Consider the following 22,201-nt stretch of genomic DNA (forward strand, 5'->3'; position numbering starts at 1 on the left):
ATTTTAACTATCTGAATCCATTGTTTTAAACGGCCAGTTAAACCCTATAGATTGGATTTCTGTAAATGCCTGTTGGTTACTAGAAAATCTCAGCCAGTCTTTCTTGTGGCTTCACTTTCAGCTTTTCACTGGTTATTAAAGTGGTTGATCTTGGAGGACTGTTCGCTGCTGGAAATCTGAAGGTTTTCCTTGTTAATGTCAACAACAAAGACCCCATTCTGACATGCAGGTAAGGAGATGGAATCTAATATTTCAAGTTGGCCTTGACAGTGATTTTGAAGATGCAGTTTCTCAAATCATTATGGAATACATTTTCTATTTTCTTTTTCTTTTTAGTCCTCCCCCCTCTTTTTTTTTTTTTTGCTAAGATGGGAAAAAAGCAAGCAAGATGTAAACAACCATTTAAGGTATAAAATTCACAAGAAAAGACTTTCTGAGAGACTGAAAGCAAAATAGTTTAAAGGTCTAAAATTGAAATTGCAACAGAATTAGTTATTAATGCAAGATGCTCTTACTGCCCGACATGCTGGGTTTCTCTCCTTACCCTCAAGGGAGATTTGGCTAGTATTATCACCAGGGAGCTTATCGCACCGTACTGAGGGACAGCAAGTTTACCAAACTGTTTTTGGCCACAGAAGGATAAGAGCAGTGTTGAAATACACAGGCTCTGGAAAAGCTTAGCTTCAAATCCTCTCTCTTCCACTTGGATATTTAACTCTGAGGATCATTTGATTTCTTAAAGCCTCAGTTTTCACATCTGTATGATGGGAGTAGTAATTATACCCATCTCCTACTTGCTGTGAGGAACAATGGATACATTAAAAGTGCTTTGTATTCAATCCGTATTGTAGATAAGGGCTTAATAAGTGGGTTAGCTATTAATACATGGTCACAGTTTCCACTTTCATTATTGTTTTCTCTAACCTCATGCTCCTTTGCCACTAGATGGTGTAGGAAACGAAACTCAACAAGCCAATGCCATTCTAATAATCTCTTCTTTGAAAACTAGTTTATTCAGGACTGAAAATGCTATCTCAAGTATTATTTCCATCAACTCAACTCTGCACCATCAAGTCAACTTTACACTGGATGAAGAAGTTCCAATTGGGAAAACAGTTGGAAGATGCAAGGCAACTGATGACGATAACCTGGGAGACTTAACTTTTGAACTAGATCCCTGGAATGCTTACTTTAAAGTGGACAAGGGTAAGTTGAGAGTTATTCTCAGTGAAGTGCAGTCCTTATTCTATGCTGTTGCCATCATCTGCTCATATCTCCTGCACAGATGGGTCTTCATTTCCAGAAGCTACTTCTTGAATAACTTTCAGGAAGACACAGTTCTTTGTTTCTTCCTGAACTACGGGGTCCTTGTCATAGCTGCTGTTCAGTGGCTGTGTTAATCCTCTACCCATTCTTCTGTCTTGTTGGAGTTAAGCCAGCTCTTCTCTCTGCTTCAAGGCTAAATGTTTGTGAAAGTGATCCCGATTGGACTTTCTAGTTTCAGTCATTCACTCCTTAGCCAATCAGCTGTGGCTGAGGCAAGAGATGGGTCAGTTTACAGGTATCTATGCCTTCTTCCTGGGCTGAGTAGGGAAGCAATCAGGTCATGTTGAGCACGTGAGCCAGATTAGATGTGGCTGCAGAGGCTGTCAAAGCCCCAGTCCTGCCTCAGTCCTGCCTCTTCAGGCCTGACTTCCAATGGTCAACATCTGTGTTTCTTTGCTTGATGCATTATTTGGGATTTAATGCAGTCCCTCCCTGTCTGCTCTACATATCAGGTTAGAGAAATCCTTACCTGGCTTTCAGCTTTCAGGGAATGAAGGGAGATGCTGTGCAGACAAATGCTCCATCTCAATGTGGCTGGCGTGGAGCCATGTTGAATGTGGGACCTACACTGGTTTCCACAGTTCCCCAGAGATCTGTGCTTCACTTGTGCATAGTTTTAAGTTACTGGATGATGTAATTTAAAAATGCTTATTTGAAAGAAGGAGGAGAGAGCTTGGGGGGTGGGGTGGAAGTGGGGAAGGGAGAAGAGAGAGAGAGAGAGAGACCCTGTCTGTTGGTCACTCATTAAATATCCACAGTGACCATGGCCAGGTAAGGCTGAAGCTGGGAGCTGGGTACTCAGTATAGGTTTCCATATAGCAGACAGAAACCCCGTTATTTGAGCCATCACCATGCTTCCTCAGGTCTGCATTAGTAGGAAACTAGAGTCAGGAGCTAGACCTGGGAATCGAACCCAGTTCTTCTGATGTTGAATGTAACTGTCTTAACTTGATACTTACATGTTAAACAAAATAGCTTCCCAATTGGTATACTTTCTCCCAAGTTTCCCTTCCTTTCCTCACTTTCCCCATGCCACAATGCCCTAAATGACCTCCCAAATAGAAAACCTGCACCTAAATGTTAAGTTCTAACCAGGACACTATCATTCCCAGCCCCCTTACCTGATGACTGCGGACGTCTTTTTCCCTGGCCTGCTGCTTTCACTCCTACCCTCTCCAGGAGGCTCCTCAGAACCACTAGAAAGAATTTAAGTACAAGTCAAATGGAATCAGATCCTCCCCCAGTCCAAAGTCGTCCCGAGATTATCTGTTGTTCTTGGAATGCAGCCCTGACCGCTGACCTCATCTCTGTTTTCTCCCTTCTCCCTGACCGCTGTCTGCTATCCAACCTTCTCGTGTTCCTTGTTTCTCTTTATCCAAACCATTGCAATTCAACAGTTAGGCTGCTTTGCTAAAACTTCTGCCCTAGATGTTTTAGGATCTGCCCTAGATGTTTTTCTTTTCATCACAACACAGTCCTTATTATCTTAAATTATCTACTTGGATTTTGCTTATTTTTTTCTGTACTTGCTTAGTTTTTGTCTCCCAGCTCATTGTGTAAATGCCATATATGCCAAGACTTTACTTTGTTGTGGAATTTAGCATAGTTGCTGCCACTATGCTGCCAGAAGTGCTCCTTAATAAATGTAGAGTGAATGAGTGGTTGTGGGTATGAAAGGAAGCACAGTGAGTCAAGATCCAGTATCACATTTTATTCAACTTTTTTATTTCATAAGTGAACATAGAAAAGCGGACATATTTATGGAGTAATGTGTTTGCATGTATACAGTATGTAATGTATACAGTGTTAATGTTCAATCAGTGTAAACATACTCTGTTTTTAAAACATTTATTTTACTTAAAACCAGAGTTACAGAGAGGAAGAGGGAGAAAAAGAAGGAGAGAATGATCAATTTTTCATCCTCTGATTCCCTCCCCCAAAGGCTGCAATGGATGGAGCTGGGCCAGTCTGGAGATTAGGAGCTTCTTCCAGGTCTCTCACATGGGTACAGAGGCCCAAGGTCTCTGCTGCCTTCTCAGGCCATAAGTAGGGGGCTAGATTGGAAGTGGAGCAGCTGGAACATGAACCAGAGTCCATAGGGGATGCCAGAATCAAAGTTTGAGGCTTAGAATGCTGTGTTATAGCACCAACCCCTACATACTCTTTATAATGCTTGGTATTTCTTGCTTTCTTGAACTAACCAATTCTTACGGGATTGAGGCAATATTTCATCATGGTTTTTGTTTATGTTTGCCTGATCAATAGTGATGTTGAACACTTTTTCATGTACTTGTTTATGTCTTTCTTTGAGAAATCTCTGTTTAAATGTGTTTTCCCTTTTAAAATTAGATATTTCTTCATTCCTCCCTCCCTTATTTCTTCCCTTCTTCCCTCTCCTTCTCTATTTCTCTGCATTTTTAAAAAAATATTTTTATTGGAAGGCAGATTAACAGAGAGAAGGGGAGACAGAGAAAAAGATATGTCATCCACTGGTTTACTCCCCAGGTGGCTGCAACAGCCAGAGCTGAGTTGATCCGAAGCCAGGAGTCAGGAATTTCCTCCTGGTTTCCCACACAAGTACAGGGTCCCAAGGCTTTGGGCTGTCCTTGACTGCTTTCCCAGGCCACAAGCAGGGAGCTGGAAGGGAAGTGGAGCAGCTAGGATGTGAATGGGAACCCATATGGGATCCCGGCACGTGCAAGGCAAGGATTCAGCCACATGGTGCTGGGTACCTCTCTCTACTTTTTAAGTTGTTCAGCTTCTTTATGTGATATGAATATTGGCTCCTTGTCTGTAGGGCTTGAAAATACTTTGTTTGATTCTGTGGACAGTATCTTAGATCTGTTGATTATTTCCTTTGCTGTGTAAAGGCTCTTTCATTTGATGAAATTGATTGGTCTACTTTTGCTTTTATTTCCTGTGCTTTTAGGGGCTGATCCTTGAACTTTTCCTCTATTCTAGTGTTCTGAAGCATTTATTATTATTATTATTTTTAATTCATTAATTACATTGTATTATGTAACACAGTTTCATAGGTACTTGGATTCTCCCCACCCCTCCCCAAACCCTCCCACCATGGTGGATTCCTCCACCTTGTTGCATAACCACAGTTCAAGTTCAGTTGAGATTCCCCCATTGCAAGCATATACCAAACATAGAGTCCATCATCTTATTGTCCAGTCAAGTTCAACGGTTCTGAAGCATTTTGATATGTTTTCTTCTAATAGTTTAAAAGTTTCAGGCCTTACATTGAGGTCTTTTACACATTTTGAGCTGATTTTAGTAAATGGTGAGAGATAGGAGTCTAGTTGCTTTCTTCTTCATGAAGATTTATAATTTTTCAGCACCATTTATTTTTTTATTTTTTTTTTTGAGCCATAGTGCATTGAATATTTTATTTTTCCCTCATAAGATAAGTACATAGTCATTGTAGATTTGGGCAATACAGACAAATGCCACCTTAATCTAAATGTTCTGATTTTTGGCTAAAAAATTTTTTTTAATGCAATACTTTGTAAAAAAAAAATACCAAAAATTATACATAGTCTTTTTTTTTATAATCTATTTTATTGTGTTGTTGTTGACAATCTTTACATAGTTAATTACAGTTAAAGAAAGAAAAAGAAAAAAAAAAGGTTCAGGGGGATAGGGAAGTGGGTAATACTATTATGTCCATATTGTTTCCATCATGTATCTGAGGTAAAGGGGGATATTGAGGGAGAAGCCCCACCCGGTTTCCCGCCCACCCCGAGTCCCGGATGTGGGGCATGCTCTGAGATATGTGCTTGAGTGGTGTTAATAGTTCTCCGGTTATGAATCGCTGCCAGTTTCGCTCGATGAGGTCATCCACTGATTGATATGGTCCATTATAAAGTCTCCATGTGCCCCATATTTCGCTTCCAACATATAGCTGAGATGAATGATTGATCTGCTATGTCTTCTGTCTTTTCTTGATTGGAGTTCTGAGTCCAGCAGTTCGATTGGGGAGATCTCCAAAGAAACTTTGAGGTATTCCCAGGCTAGTTTCTTGCATGTTCTAGCAAGCACAGGGCCCGGCACAGTCCATCACCCCGATCAGCTGGTGGTTGCAATTGCTGGGTTGGTTCTGTTTTCGGTCCTGAGTTGCACTGGATCTAATGGGTGTTGCAGTCCAGTCTGGTTCGGCCCTTGCATCAACCAGTGGGAGCTGCAGCCTAGTTGGGGCGACCCACAATAACCCCCACCAGGCCCGCCCCCTACCCTGGTTTGCCAGTATGTGTAGCAGAAGACCAGTCTGTCCCCCATCCCATTTGGCTCTTGTACTTGTCAATGGGTATTAAAGCTTAGTTCTGTCTAACCAACTCAACCATCCAGCCCTCACGGATGTTGTTGAGTGCCTCTCTATCTAGCCATCCCAGCTCCCGTCCTAGTTTTCATGCCCTCCCACGGGAATAGTGACCCAAGAAGGGGGAACCCACTTTTTCCCTCTCAGGTCTCTCAGTCCCGGTTTATGCACTCTTTAGGTGGTTCTGTGGTTTGACTTGACAGAATTAGTCCCCAGTGCCAGCTTCTGCGGCTATGCCCATACATCCCGCACCCACTCTAATTTATGCTTGCACCCACAGGAATAATCAGCCCAGCCTGGCTTTTCCCTGGTCTAATCCACATGCAGCGCACAGGTGATGTAGCCTTGCTTAGTCTGGTGTGTCTCTATCCCAGCCCACGCTCTCCAGCGGGAGTAGCTGTCCAGCGAGGGAACCAGCCCCTTAATCCCCCTGCCGGTTCTGCCCCTCCCTTCCTGGATCTCACGTGTGCTGGTTGGATGCTGCATTCATATCCAGTACAGGCAACCACACCCTGGCATTCCATAATGTGTACTTGTTTTGTTGCGACCAAAACCGGCTCATCCCACACTCTGATCTGGTGATCGGATTTACCAGTGGGTGACATGAACTGATTCAGCCTGGTCTGCTCCTGACCCATGCTGAATGTGTGCCAGTGGGAAACTTTCCATGGCCTATTCTGGGCTGTTTCCTATCATGCTTCTTGTGCTGACCTGCAGGGACTGTGTCCTGCCAGAGGAGTTACCCAGGCGCCTCCATCAGAACCCCTCCCAATGCCAGATTTTGCGCATGCCAGGGGGTCCTTGAGCCAACCCTACCCAGTTTACCTCCTGTCCTAGCAGGAACAGTGGCTTTTCCTGGCTGGCTTTCACCTCATTCTGGTTCTTGTTGTTGGATGTTTCAGCCCGGCCATGGCTCGTCCATACCCACATACAGCTCACGCATGGCTCAAGAGGGGAGTGAGACCCAGCCTAATCAGTCCCACATCTACCCTCTGGTTCTCCATGACACCAGATGGTGTTGGGATCTGAACTGGCCTGGTGCATCCAATCCCAGCCCACACTAGTGCCTCGGGTGACTACAACTGTTTCCTAGATAGAATGCATCCCCCATTCCAGCACACGTGCCCCTTGGTGGGAACCTCAACCCAGTTAAGGTGTCCCCATGCCTCCCCAACTGGGCCTGTTCCTAGCCGTAGATCATGTGCCTGCCAGTGGTTGCTCTGACTCAGCTTATCTCAGTCCCTCACTTGTCCTGGCTTCTGCCTTAGACAGTGTGACTTAGCGTCCTTGACTCAAGTAGCTACCTAAGCAGCGATTCAGACAACCAATACCCCAGAGCTCCCTGGCTGGACGGCCAGCAGGCAGAGCCTGGCACCACATGGTGCACTGGCTGCCCTGGGGGAGGCCGAGGACTCGTTCACTGCCTTGCGGCAGTGTCTTTGGCGTGAGCCCCCAGCATTGGGTCTGACCCGGCAGGGGCACCCCCTACAGTCGCCACACTGTGAGGAGCGGCACTTGCCCCCGAATCCCAAGGCCCGAACCTCAGCACCATTTATTAAAAAGGATTTTTATTTTGAAATACATCCTTAGCACCTTTGTTAAAGATCAGTTTGCTATAGATGTGTGAGTTTAGTTCTAGGGTCTTTCTGTTCCATTGGTGTATGGATCTGCTTTTATGCCGAAACCATGCTGTTTTTTTTTTCTTTTAAAGATTTATTCATTTTATTTCAGCCAGATATACATAGAGGAGGAGAGACAGAGAGGATGATCTTCCGTCCGATGATTCACTCCCCAAGTGAGCCGCAACGGGCCGGTGCTGCGCCGATCCGAAGCCAGGAACCTGGAACCTCTTCTGGGTCTCCCACGCGGGTGCAGGGTCCCAAGGCTTTGGGCCATCCTCAACTGCTTTCCCAGGCCACAAGCAGGGAGCTGGATGGGAAGTGGAGCTGCCAGGATTAGAACCGGTGCCCGTATGGGATCCCGGGGCTTTCAAGGCAAGGACTTTAGCCACTAGGCCACCAGGCTGGGCCCGAATACCATGCTGTTTTAATTGCTGTAGTTTATTGTGCATTCTAAATTCAAATAGCATAGTGCCTCCTGCAGGGCTTTGTCTATGGGGAAAGATCTCCATCTATTCACCATCATTCTTTTATATGTTCCAAGACCTAACCTTACAGTTTCTTCTAGAAAATCTTCTCTATTTCTTTAAGCCAAAATATTTTAATTTTTTACCAGCTAAAATAAAATCATTAATAAGTATATTTTGGTGACAAATGATTAGACACTGTGACTGTACTTTGAATCACTTCATTAGTTCTAATGATAATTTGTAATTCATGTTTTCTTTTGCTACATATATAATAAAGTAAAAAAAAAAATGGGTGCACCATCTTGAGCAAAATGTGCTGTTTTGTTACAGAGCACGGAACTCTGGTTACAGCTGCCCGTCTGGACGTGGAGCAAACTGGTTTTGCAAGTGTTCAGTGGTTCTCTGTTAAGGCTTGTGACCGTGACCGGAGATGTGCAGCAATTACAGTGACTGCCTATATCCACGGCATTAACGACAACTCCCCTTTCTGTGATCAGTATCTGATTAGGTGAGTAGAGACAGCAGGGCATGAGCAAGAATTCAGAGCAGGTTGAGCTTAGAGATACTGAGGTATATATTGGCCCAACTGGACATGTGATTCATTATCAGGCCGACTCTGTCTCTCTTACTCTCTTACCCCACTCTCTGTTTTAAGAGGATATGTTCTTCATACACATCACTTACTTCCATGGATTTTATTTAATTTTAAGACTTATTTACTTATTTGAAAGGTAGAGCCACAGAGATGGAGGGAGAGAGAGAGAGAGAGCTTCTATGTGCTGGGTCATTCCCTTCAGCCAGGACTTCTACATGGTTGTCAAGGGTTGCCTTCCCGGGGGCATTAAAGGGGAGTGAGATTGGAGCCAGGATTGGAACTGGAACTTCAATATGGGATGCTGGGCTTGCAAACTGCAACTTCACTTACTGCACCACATGACAGCCTCTCAAATTGTACTGTTAGTAGGCCTCATATTCTAGTCCTCAGAAATAGCCTGCCTTTCTTTCTTTCTTTCTTTCTTTCTTTCTTTCTTTCTTTCTTTTCTTTCTTTCTTTCTTTCTTTCTATTGGAAAGTCAGGCTTTTAGAGAGGAAAGGCAGAAAGATCTTTCATCTGCTGGTACACTCCTTAAGTGGCTGCAATGGCTGGAGTGGAGCCGATCCAAAGCCAGGAGCCAGGAGCTTCTCCTGGGTCTCCCATGGGTGTGCAGGGTCCCAAGACTTTGGGCCATGCTGGACTGCTTTTCCAGGCCACAGGCAGGGATCTGGATGGGAAGTGGAACAGCCGGGACATGAACTGGCACGCATATGGGATCCTGGCCCATTAAAGATGAGGACTTTAATCACTAGGCTACTGTGCTGGGCCCCAGAAATAGCCTTCTAGCCAGTTCATGGTTGAACACTGTATTTTCACAATCTGAGAGTAGATGAGAGTAGACTTGAGTTTTCTGATCACAGGCTTGCTGTGAAATCTGGGTTCTATCACTTATTATCAGTGTGATCCTGAGTAATTGACTTAAGCTCTTTGATGTTCAGTGTGTTTCTTCACAAAATGGGGTAATGATAGTACTTATAGATGATTGTGAGGACTCAACGGGAAAATGCATGCGGCATTCTGAGCACAGCACTGAGCATCTGATATAAGTATAAAATAAGCATGTAAATAAGTGCTACTGTTACAATTCTATAGCTTGCTAACTGAAATCCATTACAATAAATAGGTTAACATCTTTTATTTAAGAGAGAGAAAGAAGGAGGGGTAGAAGGAGAGGAGGAGGAAAGAGGGAGATCCAGAGAGAGAGAGAGAAAGAAGAGGGAGAGAGTATGAAAAGAGAAAGAGGGAGGGAAGGAGGAAGGGACGGAGGGAGAGGGCGCCCCATCTCTAGGTTTACTCCCCAGCTGCTTCCTGCTGCTGAAGCTGGGAGCCAAAATGCTATCCAGCTGTCAGGAACCTACTTACTTGAGCTGTCTCAGCTGCCTCTCAGGTCTTAATTAGCAGAAAGTTGGAGTCAGGAGTCAGAGCAGGCACATAGGCTTGTTACCTGGTATTCTTCCTTTTAGGCCAAATGGATTCCTGGATATAATATCGAATATGATTTTTCCAATTCCTGTCTAATAAAAAATAAAACCAAGCCTTGCTAAATGCCACACATTGTGATCAAACACAACCTGTGCTTAGAGTTTCTTTAGTTTGGGGCTTGGCATGCACTAGGTAAATGTTATCCTTTCTCATTCTCCTTTCCCCAGAAGAATGAGAGTAAAATAACTTCAGGCCTCACTCCTTGGTGGGACAGGATAAGTATTTGTTACATTCAGCTCATTCACTGTAAAGGTATGTGTGTTACCTTGCCAGGGAGATAAGATGTATCCATATAAAAAACATTTAAAAAATACATGAAGACTTTAAGTCCTAACTGCTATGCTTCAATTGCTAAGAGAAAAAAGGTGTGAGGCTGAGAACCTTCCTAGGAAGCTTCCTAATGCATGGTGGCTGTATCAGTCTTGGAAAGATGAACCAGAGCTAGAGATTGACATCTTAAGAATGAGCATCCAAAACACAGGGAGCACAGAAAAGAGATGAGTGAATCCACGGATTGGCCAGAAGTCCGTGGTAACTGTGGAGCGGTGAGGGTTCTCTCCTGTACTGCACCACTGGATGCTCAGGCCTTAACAGTCCAAGAGAATGAGCTGATGCCGACTCAGATCTTCGTCACTGAGCTGATGACCTTGATGAACTGCTTTCCAAGCAAGTGCACCATTGGCTGCCAGCACAGGACCCTCCCAGCAGAGAAGAATTGTACTGAATTCATAGACTGGGAAATGTCTTCCTAGATGGTGCTCTAAACGTCATCTAGGTGCTCCCGCATGGACAAGCATCCATAGGCAGGCATTTTCTAAACTTGCAGACATTCCTGAGAAGAGAATTACATTTTAAAAGAGTATTTATCTAAAGTAGTTTTTAATTTTCTTAAAAACAAAAAAACAAAAAAACAGGTACACAGGCAAGGAAGTGATTGCGAAGGGCACAGTGGTGGCAAAGCTCAGGTGCCATGATCTGGATGAGCCTCCGGATACGATCCATTACGCTCCTGTCTCAGGCCCGCTGGGCTCTGGACGAATCTTCGAGCAAGTGCCAAATGCTGACAATTTCATCCAGGTGAGCATCAGTAGCGGTCACTGCGGGGGAGGAGGGGCCTTGCCACGGAGATGGAGCAATTTTGTGGCCATAAAGAGTTCAGCGAGAGGAGCTCTGACCCGGGAGAGAGTAAGCCTGGGCTTCTGTGGCATCTCTGATGGAAGGCATTTGGACAAGTCTTTCATGATTGTGCTGCCTGCCAGCATTCTATTGTTTCTGTAGTGAGCTCCAAACCATGTGCTGCCTATTGAGTTGGAGAAATGAACCTGAGGATTAAAAATCACGTTGATTTCCTTAGAGGTGAGACTGTGAGAATATTCCAGTGAAATGGCTGTTCTTCCGGCATTGGATGTGACTTCTGAGCTCATCAGCATCTTGCAATGCTGGATTTTGGGCAGAGGATGGACTCAGTAAATATTCGTTTTCTCCCTTTCCCAAAATAGGACTTTGGCCTTGGAAAATATCTTTTTTAAATCTTCTTTTTTAAAAAAAGCTTTATTTATTTTTATTGGAAAGGCAGATATGCAGAGAGGAGGAGAGGAAGATTTTTTCATCTGTTGGTTCAGTCCCCAAGTGGCCGCAACAGCTGGAGCTGAGCCTATCCAAAACCAGGAGTCAGTAGCTTCCTCCAGGTCTACCACCTGGGTGCATGATCCCAAGGCTTTGGGCCGTCCTTGACTGCTTTCCCAGTCCGTAAGAAGGAAGTTGAGGGCCCAGTGGCGTGGCCTAGTGGCTAAAGTCCTTGCCTTGAAAGCCCCGGGATCCCATATGGGCGCCGGTTCTAATCCTGGCAGCTCCACTTCCCATCCAGCTCCCTGCTTGTGGCCTGGGAAAGCAGTTGAGGATGGCCCAATGCATTGGGACCCTGCACCCGTGTGGGAGACCCGGAAGAGGTTCCTGGTTCCCGGCTCAGGATTGGTGCGCACCGGCCCGTTGCGGCTCACTTGGGGAGTGAATCATCGGATGGAAGATCGTCCTCTCTGTCTCTCCTCCTCTATGTATATCCACCTTTCCAATAAAAATAAATAAACCTTTAAAAAAAAAAAGAAGTAAGTTGAATAGGAAGTGAAGCAGTCCTGATATGAACTGGTGCCCATATGGGACTCTGGTGCGTGCAAGATGAGGACTTTCGCCACTAGGCTACCATGCCAGACCCCAGGTATTCTTTTTTCCAACCCACAGATCTTCCTTTCAATGTTCCAACCCCTGGTTGGTTGACATAATTGCTCTGTAATCCAAATTAACACTGAGCAAATCCCCCCTTAATCAGGTATGTGGTTTACAACTTATGGGTGACTTTTCTTTCTCGCTCTCCACCCGGACTTTCTTGACATGCTGCACAAGCTTCAGGCTGAGCTTTTGCATAGGTTGTGACATTTGGAAGGTCAGGCTTTGAGCTGAGAGTTTTCTGGGTTGATGCTCAGTTTGAAATTCAGTGGCAACTTTCACTGTATGAAATGGAGCTTGGGTGAAAATGGAGGTTTGTAAATATGCTATTTTTTGTTAAAGACTTATTTATTTTTATTGGAAAGGCAGGCTTATAGAGAGGAGATACGGAGAGAAAAATCTGCCTGCTGGTTCACTCTGCATGTGGTCGCAATGGCTGGCTGGAACTGAGCTAATCTGAGGCCAGGAGCCAGGAACTTCCTCCTGGTCTCCCATGCGGGTGAAGGGTGCCAAGGCTTTGGGGTATGCTCAACTGCTTTCCCAGGCCACAAGCAGGGATCTGGATGGGAAATGGAGAAGCCGGGACATGAACTGGCACCCATATGCTTTAACTATACTATCTAAGATTTGTAGCTTTGGACCCGGTGTGGTAGCCTAGTGGCTTAAGTCCTTGCCTTGCATGCTCCGGGATCCCATATGCGTTCCAGTTCATATCCTGGCTGCTCCATTTCCCTTCTAGCTCCCTGCTTGTGACTTGGGAAAGCAGTCGAGGATGGCCCAATGTTTTGGGCCCCTGTACTCATGTGTGAGACCCAGAAGAAACTCCTGGATCTTGGCTTCAGACTGGCTAGCTCCAGCTATTGTAGCCATTTGGGGAGTGAACCAGCAGATGGAAGATCTTTGTCTCTCCTCTCTGTGACTCTACCTTTCCAAGAAAAATAGATAAATCTGGGCTCGGCAATGTGGCCTAGTGGCTAAGGTTCTTGCCTTGATCCCATATGGCCGCTGGTTCTAATCCCTGCAGCTCCACTTCCTCTCTATCTCTCCTCCTCTCAGTACATCTGACTTTGTAATAAAAATAAAATAAATCTTAAAAAAAAATAGATAAATCTTAAAGGATTTGCAACTTCACACATGTTTATTTTATATATCAAGAACTATTGTGATCTATCAGTCACCTCTAATTTTTATGTTTCTGTTATTATCTTCTGAGTATAAAACATCACTACTAAGAGTTTCCTTTGACTATTATAACTGACTTAATTTTCTCTGCTAAAGACATTAGAAGTTATATATCCTATTCAAAACAATTTTTGGGCTTTATTACACCTGCCTATTTAATTGTTGATTTTACTAACTATAAGCTTCTGATGGACTCATATTTCTATTCCCAAGCCCCTATGTTTGTTGAATGATAGGTATTTAATATAGTTGGTGATTGGATGAATGAATGAATGAATCTAAGTTTAACATTAAATTTAAAAAAAAGTGTTGTTCTCAGACATCTGGGTTGTTGGTCTTCCATTGATCCATCCCAATTTTTAGAAACTGAAATTCCAGTAATGCTAGTCAATTCAGAGCATCTTTAATTATCAAAATGAGTTCTCGGTTTTACGATGTTCCTAGTGCCTAAAAATGCACCTGGCACCTAGTTAACAATAAATATTTAGAAAATGGTGAGTGACTTATCGTAATGAGAATAATTCACACTGTTTAAAAAAAGGTATATGTATTTGAAAGGTTGAGTTACTCAGAGCAAGAAATGGCAAGGAAGTGAGGTCTTCCATACACTGATTCACTCCTCAAATGGCTGTTCCGGCCAAGGCAGGACCTTAAAAATCCGTCTGAGTCGCCCACAGGGCCAAGCACTCTGGTCATTGCCAGTAGTTATCCCGAAGAACATTAGCAGGGACCCGTATTGCAAGTGGAGCAGCTGAGACTTGAATGAGCATCCATAAAAGATGGTGGCATCAAAAGGCAGCAGCTTAACATGCTGGGTCACAACATGGGCCTCTCATTTACATCTTTGTAGTGCTTAATTATTTATAGGTATGTTTGAAATATTTTCTTTTTAAATATTTGGCGTTAGGTTACACAATTCTCACTCAGTGAAGACAGAGTATGTTTTCCTTCTGCTGTGTTAGGATACTATGTCCAAAAATTTGCTGCTTTGTAAGGAAATCCAAGATGCCCCTTTGTTCTTGTTCGATAGATTATATCTCAATGAGATGAAAATAGCCAAACACTCTTTCTGTTCTGTAAGGTTTCCAGAGATGTGGATTATGAGGACCCAGAGATGATTGCAGCTGGTCACATCTATGAGCTGGTGGTTTCAGTGTTTGATGACTCGCATCCCTCTCATACAGGTGATCTTCTAAAAGGTTTTACTTACTTAGTTTGAATAATGCATAGTGCTTGTGCATTTCTTGTGGGTGTGTGTTTGTAGGGTGTATGAACTGGTTAAATCAGGTCATTAGCATTGTCATATCCTTATCATTTCTGTATCATTGGTGTCTTTAAACTCCCCCTTTCTAGTTACACCTAGAGTATGTGGCATGAGATTATGAGCTGTTGTTTCCACACTGGACTGTGGAACGGTAGATCTTCCTCTCCAACCTAACTGTGTTTGGGCACCTGGTGTTTTTTTTCTTTTGAATTTTTCATTAGTGGACTATAGCAGTTTGAGATTGACAGACAAAATTTAGTAAATACAAGTTCTCATATCCTTTCTTTAACTTAATGTTTTGTATTTGAGAGAACATTTATAATTAACATTATAATCCAAGACTTAATGCTCCATTAAATAAAGACTTTAATATAGGAGTTTAAACAAAGACTATAAACAGTAATCCAATGAGAAGATGTTCAACTTCTGTAGTGTTTTGTTTTAACTTGTTGTCAAGTAAATTAACTTGTTGTCAAGTAAATTATACTGCTGTAGTTTTAACAATTGTCGGTATCTAATTTCCCGCCCCCCCCCCCCCCAGTATCTAAATTATTTGAGTGAAGTAGAGTACCTGTTTTTCAGTCACCTTCTGTCTTCCCTTTCCCTATGTATCTCAAGTAAGCATTATTCTGTGTTAAGACCGACTTTTAAAAAAGACTTATTTGTTTGAAAGGCAGACTGACAGAGAGGGACTGGTAGGGGGAGAGACAGAGAGCGAGAGAGAGACATCTTCCACTTGTAGGTTCAACAAACGTTTGCAAAAACCAGGTGTAGGTCAGGTGACAACCAGAAGCCAGGGACTCCATTGTGGTGTCCTGTTTGGATGGCCAGGACCCGAGCATCTGGGCTGTCTGCTGCCTTCCTGGGCACATGAACAGGAAAGTGGAGCAGCAAGGACTTGGGGAGTGGTGGCTTAACCTGTCACAAAGCTAGAGGCTTCAGATTAACTTTGCAAAGCTGCCATATATGGATGTAAGTATGTGGATTTGTCTTTCTATATCTGGCTTATTTTACCATAATGAGCTCCAGTTCCATCTGTTTTGCTGCATTTGACAGAATTTTATTCCTTTTTTAGCTGAATGGTATTGCATTATATCCAGTTCTCTGTTCATTCATCAGTGAGCACCTAGGTTGATTTAATATTTTGGCCACTGTCAATAGTGCTGCAATGAATAAGAGAGTATAAAAAGATGATTTAATTGTCTTTGGAAATTATATATGATTTAAATGAATAAATAAATTATATATATTTATCCAGAAATGTGATAACTATGTCAAGTGATAATTTTTTTTCAGTTTTTTTTTGTGGAAGCTCCATGCTATATTCTGTAATAGCTATACTAACTTACATTCTGACCAGAGGTGTGTTGGGTTTCTGTTTTCTTCACATTCCTATCAGCATTTGTACTTTTTGTTAATAGCCATTTTTATAAAACTAGAATGAGATATCTTACTCTGGTTTCAATTTGCATTTACATATCAGTAATTTTGATAGGCTTTTCAAGAAACAGTGACTGTCAGTTCTTTAGGCGTTTTACTTTAGATTTTAAAATGTAAAGCTGTGTCACATCTGGGACATGTTTGTTAAGTTAATCAGATGATGGAGAGAATTAGGTAGAACTATGTTGAAAGTTTCCTTTAATGTTGGAAGTTGCTCTTACATCTAAGCAGTACCTTCAACAATATAAAACTTTTGAACGCAGCTCTGACTAGCAATTCTGGGAGCAAGAAGAGACAAGGAATGTGTGGACCCAACAGTTATGCTTGACACTTGAGTGGCTTCATGCCTAGTCATACCCAATATATCTTAACTGGAGATAGCCAGCTGTTAGGAATCATGTAGTCTAAGCATATAGGTAATTATGTGCCTTTAAGCATTTTATTTGAATTATTTCTCCTAGTATAGATGGAGCCATTACTAGGACAAATTTTTGCAGTTCATCCCTTTCATGAAATTTTGGAGTATGGTTACCCCTCTTTGCCATTTGGTCTTGAAACTGTCACATCACTTTGAGTCAGCATATAGTAGAATAGGCTTTGGGTACATTGAAGTTAATTCCACCCAGAGTGCATAAGCTTTAACACCTTGACATTTTTGGATGTAACAGCCACAGCTTTGCTAATTACAGAACATTCTGAATTGTGTGTTGTGGACACACAGTGAAATACCTGGTAGGAGGTGAACTAAGTCAACCACCTGACATCTGCTTCTGCCTGCTTATTGAACATGCGTGAAGTGCCCTGAGGGGTCATTTAAAACTATTTGTTGAATTTGTTAGCTATAGAAGTTATTTGTGAAAATAATAGTCTCCTGGCTACATCTGTCATTAGTGTCAACAGTATGTTGTCTCTGGAAAGCATAATAATAAGTAACCCAGCAGATGGTTAGCATTAAAGATGTCTGATGTTGGCATTAAAATGTGGGCATTTGGGTGGCAAATGCAAAGTTATCAGTAGAATGGCAGTGTGTGGTAAGGGAGGTTCTAGAATAGCGGCAGGGTTTGTGTGTCTTCTGTGAGAACTCTGAATCGTTGGTGGTGGTTATCTGGATCTTTGGGAAAGGTTCTGAAGCTTCATGTGGGAGAAGCAGGAAGGAGAGCTTTGTCTTTTATGGAAGTGGAAGAATGCAGTGAAGGCATGTTTGCAGTCAAATACTGAACTATGATCAATTCCTCTAGAACACTGTAAATCTCCTGATTCACTGAAGAAGAGTTTTAATGGGTCTGAATTTACAAAGCTAATGTGTAGACTCAGAGGATCTAACTATCTGAGGAGGTGATTGCAAGGACAGCAAAACAGGCCTGAAAAAAGGCCCTAAAGTGTCCTTACATATATTTTCTCTACTCCAACTGACCTTTCAGGGCAGATACATTTTCTTGCAAATGCTCGATCTGAGGGTTTAATTAGAAAGAAATCTGCCTTTCTCACCCTATTTGAGCCTTTCCCCAAAATGGAAAGGGGAAAATATCTCTTGGTAGTAAATCTGGATCCCGTCTAGGAAACAAATCCCATCACACTCACAGCTGCTCATAAAGGGTGCTTGTAACACCCCATGTGCGGCTCTGTCTATTTTTATAGGTCAGCTAATTAGTACAATTTTGAGTCTTCATGAATGCAATAAAAGATCACAGTATGGCAGGGTTGTAAATGGTATCTGCTTTTCAATATGTAAGATATTTATTGAAGAGAAAATACAGGCTTTAGCATAAATCACCTGCCTTTGCGGAACAGCACTTCTTAACCTTTCTTGGGGGAAGGGGGTCATGGATACCTTTTGAGAGTCAACGACTTTGTGACATTTGGTCAGGAGCTTAACTCAACCTCACTTATCTCCTCTGTAAAATCAAAACAGTCATAGTAATGACAAGCTTGTGACTTATACACTTAATGCTAATTATTTTTTGAAAAAAAAAAAAATACCCCAAACTGTCTTGTTGCTGCATCCGTGTTTGAACACCACCTTATTTTTTAGTCAAGTTTCTGATATGCTAATTTGTTGTTCTGAAATATAGTTTCTTTCCTATAATATATGGTATACAAATATCTGGCTGAGGTGGAAAATTTAACTTAACCTTTTATCCCTTGAAATTATTTATTGGAGATGTATGTTGGATGCAGAAGTTAAGAACAGATATCACATGTTCTCTGATATAAGGGAAGCTTCATGAAAAATACAAGATAAATAATCAGTAAACAAATATATACACTTATTTATGTAGAGGAAGTGTATAACAGAATACCATACCAAGAAGTGAAGATATGTTGCTGTATGCATCTATATTTTTGAATAAAAGACTCCCAATGAAACTGTTAAATATGTCTTAACAATAGGATGCTGGGCTTTCTACCATCATCTATACCTACAATGTCATGATACACTTAACTAGCAAAATGATGGACTGGTGACTGTTGCTGAAGAACTATACTATTGTAACAATATGGGAGAAAACAGTGGAAGGGGTAAACCCTGATCCTGTGGAGCTGTATCATGAAAATAAAAATTTAAAAAAAGTTAAGACACTGCTTGGGTTTCGTGATTCATTATCGGAGTGACTGGATTTGAGTCTCAACTCTGCTGCTGTTTCCGGCATCGTCTTGATCTGTACTCTGGTAGGCAGTAGATGATGGGTCAAGTACTTGGGTCTCTGCCACTCACATGGAAGATTCACATTGAGTTTTTTCCTTCAGGCTTTGGCCTAACCCAGTCCTGCCATTCTTGGTATTAGAGAGTGAACCAGTGGATGGGAGAAATGTCTGTCTTTTCAAAAATTAGAAAACAAAACCCTTCTTGGATATGATCTCATTAGGTTCTCAAATTCATAATGTGATATATGAGATTGGTACTGATTTACTGTTTCTTTATTGATGAAGAAAAGAGAAATAAAACTGGTTCAAGGCCCCAGAGTGCATGGGAAAGTCAAAGCTAGAGCTTCAGTTTTTTGAGTCCCTCTCTGATGTTCCCTGGGGTATGTATATTAGAAACAGGTTGTGTGTGATACCCTAACAAGCTCTTCTAAAGGTGAAGACTGTACCCATGAAAACCATAGTCATCTAGTTTGTATAAAATATGTGATAAGACATTTATATATAAGAGAAAAGTACACATACACACATATATACTTACACATATCTCTGTTTCACCAAAAAAAGCATGGCATGCTCTGATGATATGTTCTTCGACTGGTTTTGGCTAGCACTACAATTTCTTTTGATTCTTAGAGAACACAAAATCTGGGAGCAGGAATAATTTTGGAATAGAGAGTTTCCGGTTGTAGTTTGAAAATCCTCTACTAAGCTAATTCCTGGTTCGGGCGGGGGGCACATTTAGCCTTATTAAATAGAATCAAACAGTAAAGCTGCAACCGCAACACATTTATTCACTGTTTTACAGTCACTGTGACCATCATTGTGGTGATTACTCCGACCAATGATTTCAGCCCTGTGTTTAAAGCTACGCACTACTCCTTCTTGGTGCCAGAAACATCAGGAGGTAAGAGATCCTTGCCCCCAGGTAGCTAAAGCATGCACAGAGAAACACCTGCTAGATCTCAGGTGAGTGGTCAATGGGAAAAACTGAAAGTCTACAGAACTCATGCAGATGAGTGAGCGTTCAGAGACCGACCTAATTTTCATCAGTAATACCCTCACCTCAACTATCCTGATGATTCTGCCAGGTCTCCCTTGAAATTTGATGTCAGACCTAGACTTTTGTCATGGGCAAATACACACTATTAATTTTATCTTCCCCCACCCCTACCCTTTGACTCTAAACTAAGCCCAAATATAAAGAAGGAGTGGGACAGTACAGGCCTTGTCCATGCAATTTAAATGCCAGGAACAACGGGCACAAAATATAAGATCCTGAGTCAGTTTTGGTCAGTGTTTTATCTCAGACATGAATTAGAGAATTTGGGTGTGTCTGTTAGCAAAGACCAGGGAGCATTAAGTTTGTAAGAGCAGAGGTGAGGCTTGTCGTCCATCATTCAGAGGAAGAACACATGCACCCCTCATCGGTGTCTATGGATAATCAATCATACAGATCTGACTTACATACTTCAAGGGGTGGAGGGAAAATGTTGTATACTGTAGTCAAATCACATTAGTGTATTAGACCTAATTTTTGAGGGCTTTATGACTTGATTATTAGTGATAGACACGATTAATAAAAAGTTAGATAGCTTATTTATGTAATTTATTGAAATAAAATGAATGCTAAAAGTATATTTTAAAAAAAATTCTGTTAGATTTTTCCTGTACTCTTCAGTTATTTAGTTCTAACGGATCTGCAGGGTGAAATGCTAGAATTAGAAAGTTGGGCTGTTGTCCACTTTTTCAACTTGTTGATGTTGTGTCGGTAGCTTGAAATGGGAAATTATGGAGGTATTGAGCTTGATTTGTTGTTTCCTTAAGTTAAAAGATTACAGAGAAAATGTTAGTAATGCTGATGAAAATCTCTGTGCTTGAGACTATTATTGTGAATGGCACAAAAATTTATAGAAATACATAGTCCTTCAGCAATCAAAAACTATTGTGTAATTCAGCAAAGAAGCCATTCTTATCATTGACAAATGTTGTAAGTTCTGACATGGTTTTCCTTTCACTTATTCACATAAAAGAAAATATCAAGTAGTATTCAGTTGCAATTGCTCTAATTCATCAATGGCAATCATAGTGTTTTAATGGATGATAGTTTGGTGGAAACCAGTGAAAGCATTCTGTGAAAATTAACTACAACATTGGAGTTTACAATAAAGAGTAACGTGTATTTTGTAGCATATATATAATGCTACATATCTTTATTAAAATTTAAAATTAATGTATATAGTTCTTGTGTGTATGTTCATATACACAAATAAGAAAAATACACACAATTTAGATTTCAGAGAGCATGTTAAATATTTGCAAGCATACCAGTGGGTGGGACCCACACTAATTTGAGCCAGTTTATTCTTTTGACAGACAACTCATTATCAGACACTTGTTCTTAGGGCAGCATGGTAAATCTAAAGCCCATGTAGTTGGATTTAAATCCTTCATTTGCCTCAGTAGGCAGCTTTTTGTAAATTTCCTAATATCTCTGTAAAATAAAAAGCAATCTGTTTATTTTCTGATCCTAGTATAAAATCTAACTGCATGTTTTAGTGCATGAGCAGAAATTGCAGGATAGTTCAATATAAATTACACTTATTGTATATAGGATCCTAGACTCTTCAAACTCCACGAGCTGTTTTTTCCACTGTGTAAGTACTTAATGTTGACTTTTTAGTATAGTCATAAATACTTAAAAATATGTTAGATACACACACATATGTAGAGAGGAAGAGAGATATTCCATCTGCAGGTTCATTTCACAAGTGGCCACCTTGGCCAGGGTTGGGCCAGTCCCAAATCCAGGATCCAGGAGTTTCATCTGAATCTCCTGCGTAAGTAAAGGGACCCAAATACTTGGGCCATCTTTCATAGCTTTCCCAAATCACTGGTAGAGAGCTAGATTGGAATTGGAGCAACTAAGACACATATACTGGTATCTTTATGGGTTGCAAGTGGTGACTTTACCTGCTACACCACGTATCCTCCATCCCTTATAGTCATATATCACTTAATAATGGGTTATAGATTCTGAAAAATTTCCCATTAGGTAATCATGCTGTGGGAATTTCATGGAGTGTGCTTATGTAAGCTAAGGTGGCTCCAGTATCACTGATGTTCTTTCTTTTTTCTATTTTTTACAATTAAATATTTGACGTGGACTACTTAAAGAAGGAAAGATATTTATTTTGATACATGGTTCTGGAGAATAATGTTCAGGATCAGGTGGCCCTGTTGTTTTGACATCTGGCATGGCAGCAGATGGGATTGGAGGAATTTGAGGAGAAGTAGAAACAGAGAAGAGTGGCTGGGACTCTCACAAGAATAGCTTTTGTGAGCACACACCCCAGTGATCTAAGGGCAAGTCTCACCTCCTAGGCACTATAATTGGGTTATGTTTTTACTCACTTAGCACCACTAATTTATGACTTGGCTGTTCAAGAACCAAACTGAGTTCAAATCATAGCAGTGATGCAATCTCATGGGACCATCACTGTGACGCCTTCTGTTGTTGACCAAAGGTCAGCTGGTACATGACTGTAATCTTTTGTTCACAGAGCCTCATTACGATAGCTTGTTGTTTCCCTTAAGTCTCCTGGTTCTCATGGATGGTAAACAGTGTGGTTGT

At 41.7% G+C, this 22,201-nt stretch overlaps 1 protein-coding gene across 1 annotated transcript in view; it reads left to right on the forward strand.

Moving 5' to 3' along the window:
- The window catches only part of LOC101529182 (cadherin-related family member 3), an 81,239-nt gene that overhangs the window by 35,872 nt on the left and 23,166 nt on the right, over positions 1–22,201 (forward strand). Inside the window, exons 7-12 of the mRNA XM_058679164.1 lie at positions 122–229; positions 1,010–1,206; positions 8,070–8,247; positions 10,730–10,892; positions 14,302–14,404; positions 19,376–19,474. Coding sequence (XP_058535147.1) covers positions 122–229; positions 1,010–1,206; positions 8,070–8,247; positions 10,730–10,892; positions 14,302–14,404; positions 19,376–19,474 — 848 coding nt within the window. The remainder of the gene's footprint in view (positions 1–121; positions 230–1,009; positions 1,207–8,069; positions 8,248–10,729; positions 10,893–14,301; positions 14,405–19,375; positions 19,475–22,201) is intronic.

This window comes from Ochotona princeps, chromosome 21, assembly GCF_030435755.1.
Source record: "Ochotona princeps isolate mOchPri1 chromosome 21, mOchPri1.hap1, whole genome shotgun sequence".
NCBI lineage: Eukaryota > Metazoa > Chordata > Mammalia > Lagomorpha > Ochotonidae > Ochotona > Ochotona princeps.